The sequence below is a fragment of the Schistocerca nitens genome, chromosome 9, assembly GCF_023898315.1.
Source record: "Schistocerca nitens isolate TAMUIC-IGC-003100 chromosome 9, iqSchNite1.1, whole genome shotgun sequence".
Taxonomy (NCBI): Eukaryota; Metazoa; Arthropoda; class Insecta; order Orthoptera; family Acrididae; genus Schistocerca; species Schistocerca nitens.
Genome location: NC_064622.1, coordinates 34,739,416 through 34,745,415, shown reverse-complemented (window position 1 = coordinate 34,745,415; position 6,000 = coordinate 34,739,416). Strand labels below are relative to the sequence as shown.

Below are 6,000 nucleotides of genomic sequence, written 5' to 3'. Positions count from 1 at the left end.
CTGCGTGTTATGTGAGGGTCATCCATGCGATCGTATTTTTGTTATTAGTCGACGACTTGTAAATAAATTCTGTCGGGGCAACAAGTAATCCTTCAGTGATGGAAAATCCAGTACCCACATCAGTACACAAGGTATTAAAGTTCACCTGCGAAGCGCGACAGTCACCCTGAGCACTTATCACCAGCCAGATAACGGCCGACTTGTCGCAGATAATCCGGTAAGGAGCGCGCCTTTCGGCCAGCAGTTGCCGCTAAGTGGGCTCGGCGCTGAGACGACTCGCTATCTGCTGTTCCCGCTTCGCCGCCAGCTGAGCTCCGATAACATGAAGGTGAGTTATACGCAATGCGCTTGAGTGTTGCGTCCGCCTCGGCGCCGTCGTCCATGCACGAACGCTACACAACTGCCAGGAAAGCAGGCGTTTCTCGCCGACGGAGAAGTCCTCCGTTTCCCTCCATCGCCTGGCTCCGTCCCTCTCCTCCAATTGCCTGCACTCACGTCTGACCGCCAGTCACTGAAGAGAGCCGTTAGGCCTCAAGATTGCATGCCGTTTTTACGGCAGTTCGTGTCACGCCTGAGCACAGTGGTCGAGAACAGTAATTTGCCACTACCTCCCACGGCCAATGGATCCCTAATTTCTAAAGCAGTGGCCCTACAGGTGTAATGGAAGGTCGGATAGTATTGGACACGTATGCTTCTTCGAAATTAAATTTTTTTCTGAAAATTGTACTTGCACAGTTTTAACACTAAATACTACTACCCATGCGGCTTTTCGCGGATGATGCTGTAGTTTACAGAGAAGTTGCAGCATTAGAAAATTGCAGCGAAATGCAGGAAGATTTGCAGCGGATAGGCACTTGGTGCAGGGAGTGGCAACTGACCCTTAACGTGGACAAATGTAATGTATTGCGAATACATCGAAAGAGGGATCCTTTATTGTATGATTATACGATAGCGGAACAAACACTGGTAGCAGTTACTTCTGTAAAATATCTGGGAGTATGCGTACGGAACGATTTGAAGTGGAATGATCATATAAAATTAATTGTTGGTAAGGCGGGTACCAGGTTGAGATTCATTGGGAGAGTCCTTAGAAAATGTAGTCCATCAACAAAGGAGGTGGCTTACAGAACACTCGTTCGACCTATAGTTGAGTACTGCTCATCAGTGTGGGATCCGTACCAGGTCGGGTTTACAGAGGGGATAGAGAAGATCCAAAGAAGAGCGGTGCGTTTCCTCACAGGTTTATTTGGTAAGGGTGATAGCGTTACGGCGATCTTTAGCAAACTCAAGTGGCAGACTCTGCAAGAGAGGCGCTCTGCATCGCGGTGTAGCTTGCTGTTCAGGTTTCGAGAGGATGCGTTTCTGGATGAGGTATCGAAAATATTGCTTCCCCCTACTTATACCTCCCGAGGAGCTCCCGAATGCAAAATCAGAGAGGTTCGAGCATGCACGGAGGCTTTCCGGCAGTCGTTCTTCCCGCGAACCATACGCGAGTGAAACAGGAAAGGGAGGTAATGACAGTGGCACGTAAAGTGCCCTCCGCCACACACCGTTGGGTGGCTTGTGGAGTATAAATGTAGATGTAGATGTAGACTATGATATGCTAGTTCATTCTAAAACTCAGTGTCAAGAGAATATGCGATCGCTTGTTATTGTGTACTTTTTCGAGCGTTTTCATTTCGGTCGTTAAAATTTTTGAAGGGTTGTATCGGACATGAAGTTTTAACGTGTAAAAGACGTCATTTTTGTTACAAAAAAGCTTTAATGGGACCGTAAATTATTATTAACATCAAACTAAAATAAGAACGGGATGGTTATAATCGAAGTACATCTACTCACGGAGATCCAATGTAGGCTGTAATTATCGTACGGCAGAGAAACTTAATTGATACGCTAATGCGTTAACGCTGAAAAAAAAATAGTTCCAATTTTGCTCGCCAGTTGCCTATCTGACGCAGTACACTGTTGGTATGACGGTATGGCATCCAAGCTGTTATTTTATAAGCCGTGACGTGAGCGAACGGTATGTCTAACGAGAAGGAACACCGTGCGCTCTTACATAGTGAAACTTGTTTCATGTGAACGCCAGAAACGTGCAACGCTGCATTGAGGGAGTATCGCCTACTGAATGGTTTGAGGAGAGGCGCGATGTCATTAAATAGTTTAAAAAAGATGAGAATGAAATTAGAAAACCCGGGTGAGCTTGGTGTGGAACCTGGAAGATGCAGGCGTCCTATCCTAGTCGAAGTTATTGACGAGATTGCTGGTCCTGTGACTGACCATGCAGCACGTGACCCGGCTAGTGCTAGAACTCGTAGAATGTTAGGAGAACTGTCCATCCCGTGATCAACAGTACCGAAAGTTGCCCGGTCTGTTGTACGCTGGTACTCGGATCTTGGTCTATTTCACACTGGTACCTGTACACAACCCAGACGGTGCAGCAACTGAAACCATTTCATCCGCAGCAACCTTCTGAATTTGCTCGTCGGTAACTGGCGCGCATCGAAGTTGATGACATCTGGCTGGGCAACATTCTATGGAATTACAATGAAATGAACACCCTTAGCTACTTACAGGCGTTGACATACGTCAACGGGGACAGATGAAAATGTGTGTCCCGACCGGGACTCGAACCCGGGATCTCCTGCTTACATGGCAGACGCTCTATCCATCTGAGCCACCGAGGGCACAGAGGATAGCACGACTGCAGGGATAGAAGATGGTCAAGTTGCCGGTGAGCCTTAACTATATATATACTAAGATGGTATCTGTTCTTTCGGACATGTCCGAAAGAACAGATACCATCTTAGTACATAAATATTCTATGGAGTGACGAAGCCGTTTTACACTACGGGGTTGCAGCGAATACGCAGAACTGCCAAACTGGTGGTTCTGTTAAACGGCTTGTTGTGCACTAAGAGTTCAAATGGTTCAAATGGCTCTGAGCACTAAGGGACTTAACATCTGTGATCATCAGTCCCCTAGAACTTAGAACTACTTAAACCTAACTAACCTAACGACATCACACACATCCATGCCCGAGGCAGGATTCGAACCTGCGACACTAAGAGTTAATGCACTCGCCATATATGAGTGCACTTTTACTCTCGGTTCGTTCTTCTTTGAAGAGGGCATATCCGCAGGGTCCGCCATGTGTACTGTGACGTCTCCACGTTGTCGAAACTCCCTTGTAGAGCATGTGATTCCTGTTCTGGAAAAGCACACCTGTGTGGGAACTACTCTTTTCATGCTATATGGGGCAGCACTTAAGGTCGCTGGCCCAGTGAAAGATCTGCTTAGTGCAGCTTTCCTCGACAGTGTTATGTCAAGAGATTTTCAAATGGCTCAAATGGCTCTGAGCACTATGGGACTCAACTGCCGAGGTCATTAGTCCCCTAGAACTTAGAACTAGTTAAACCTAACTAACCTAAGGACATCACAAACATCCATGCCCGAGGCAGGATTCGAACCTGCGACCGTAGCGGTCTTGCGGTTCCAGACTGCAGCGCCTTTAACCGCACCAAGAGATTTTCCTGATGCGTGGCCTGCAAGGTCACGTAATCTGAATCCATGTGATTTCTGGTTCTGGAGATATCTAAAAGAACGCGTTTATCAGGGACACATTTGGTCTCTGCCTGATCTGAATGCCAGTGGACAGGAACACGTGACTCATATTCCACCGAAACTGCTGCGAGCAACTGTTGATTATGTCGTTTCACGGATGCAGAGCCTCGTCGACGTCTCCAGTGCTCACACTGAACAAATTGTGTAAGTGATAGTTAAAAATAAAATCAATATTTTGGCTTTCTCACATGTTTGGCGTTATCCGTCCATGTCCCATTCCTAACCGAATACATATGGAACCTTTTTCTGTACGTCTTTCTTGTATTCACAGCGCCCGATTTGTGTCTTGCAGCCAAAACTGAAACTAAGTTTTTTTCCATCATAAATCAGTTTCGCATTAACACATTAGAATATCTACCAAGTTTCGCTGCCATACGACGAACGCAGCACACGCTGGACTCCTGTGAGTAGCCACATTTCAGTTATAACCACCCGGTACTACCTATACACTGCGATGTGTACGGTCGTCTGGATAGAGAGGCTTCCACGTGTTGTATTAGGTTTAGGTGCTCTGAAGTGGACGGAGGAACTGTGACAGTCCAAACGAATTAGTTACGCACAAATATACCTTTTATTCAGCTGCGATATTTAACTTAAGTTGTATAGCAACTCGCTGGAAGTGCTTGCGGAAAGATACAACTAGCAGTGGCCTGTCAAAGTATGTGTTCTAAATGTAATGTCAACAGGACTATGTACGTCTGGATTCCACACTATCAGTCACTGTAGTAAACACTTCTCCCTATGCGAATGCTGTAGGCCACTCCACTTGTAGACTAAGTCTCGCAGGCCGATCTCCACTATAAACTGTAACTACGAACTGCAACACTGGAACTCCATACTAGAACTTTTGTGCCCGCATCTCGTGGTCGTGCGGTAGCGTTCTCGCTTCCCACGCCCGGGTTCCCGGGTTCGATTCCCGGCGGGGTCAGGGATTTTCTCTGCCTCGTGATGGCTGGGTGTTGTGTGCTGTCCTTAGGTTAGTTAGGTTTAAGTAGTTCTCAGTTCTAGGGGACTGATGACCATAGATGTTAAGTCCCATAGTGCTCAGAGCCATTTTAGAACTTTTGTACACCAACGCCGAACATGAAATCAGCTGCTGCCTGTGACCGCCGCTTATCACGACATTGGCGGCAACATGGGGAGATCGCTGTTGGGCCGAACTTGTGGCTGGCGGCGAACTACAAAGCTCCGCCCGTCGGCCCAATCGGCAGCTCCGCTTGTGAGGCACGACGCTCTGAGGTGACAAAATTCGTAGGATAGTGCTGTGCATGTATACAGGTGGCGGTAGTATTACGTACAGAAGGTAGAAAACGACAGCGCATTGCCAGAGCTGTCGTTTGTTCAAATGGTTCAAATGGCTCTGAGCACAATGGGACTTAACTGCTGAGGTCATCAGTCCCCTAGAACTTAGAACTATTTAGACCTAACTAACCTAAGCACATCACACACATCCATGCCCGAGGCAGGATTCGAACCTGCGACAGTAGCGGTCGCGCGGTTCCAGACTGTAGCGCCTAGAACCGCTCAGCCACCCCGGCCGGCTGTCGTTTGTACTCGGGTGATTCATGTGAAAAGCTTCCCGACATGATTACGGCCGCGCGACGAAAATTAACAAACTTTGAATCGTTCGGGGATTCAGTATTGCGAGATCCTCAGTGTCAAGAGTTTGCCACGAATACCAGATTTCAGGTATTACCTCTCACTATGGACATCGCAGTGGCCGATGGCCTTCACGTAACAGCGAGAGCAGCGGCGTTTGCGTAGAATTGCCAGTGCTAACAGATTAACAACACTGCGTAACATACCCGCGAAATCAATGTCGGACTACGACGATCGTATGCGTTAAGACAGTGCGGTGAAATTTGGCGTTAATGGGCTATGGCAGCAGATGACTGACGTCTTTGCTAATAGTACGACATTACTTGCAGCGCCTCTCCTGGGCTTGTGACAATATCGATTGAAGTCTAGACGAATGGAAAACCGTTGCCTGATCACGCTTCAGTGGGTAAGAGGTGATGGTAAGGTTCGAGTTGTGGCGCAGACCCCACGAAGCCAAGTTGTCATCAAGGCACTCAGCAAGATGGTACTAGTTCCATAATAATGTTAGCTGTGCTTACATGGAATGAACCGATCCACTGGTAAAAAAAAAAAAAAAAAAAAAAAAACCTCAGTATTTTCTAAACCACTTTTCATGGTCACTTCTGTTTTCCCGTAAAGTTTTTAAGTCTATCACCTACTCTACTTCATGGAACAGAATATTTTTTACTCGCTTCCCTGGATGTCATTTCAGAAAGTTGACTTTTTCTACGACATTTTTCGGGTTATTTTCATCCCGTTCATGTTTTCATTTCCCCATACTCGCCTTGTACAGAAACC

General features: G+C 46.9%; 1 protein-coding gene across 2 annotated transcripts in view; it reads left to right on the top strand.

The window, feature by feature from the left end:
- The first annotated feature begins 243 nt into the window (after positions 1 to 243).
- Positions 244 to 6,000, top strand: part of LOC126203873 (UDP-glucosyltransferase 2-like) — a 124,967-nt gene continuing 119,210 nt past the window's right edge. The window contains exon 1 of one of the 2 annotated variants that reach the window (XM_049938252.1): positions 244 to 328. In XM_049938252.1, coding sequence (XP_049794209.1) covers positions 323 to 328 — 6 coding nt within the window. In that variant the 5' untranslated portion in view covers positions 244 to 322. The remainder of the gene's footprint in view (positions 329 to 6,000) is intronic. The other variant, XM_049938253.1, reaches the window with a different exon arrangement.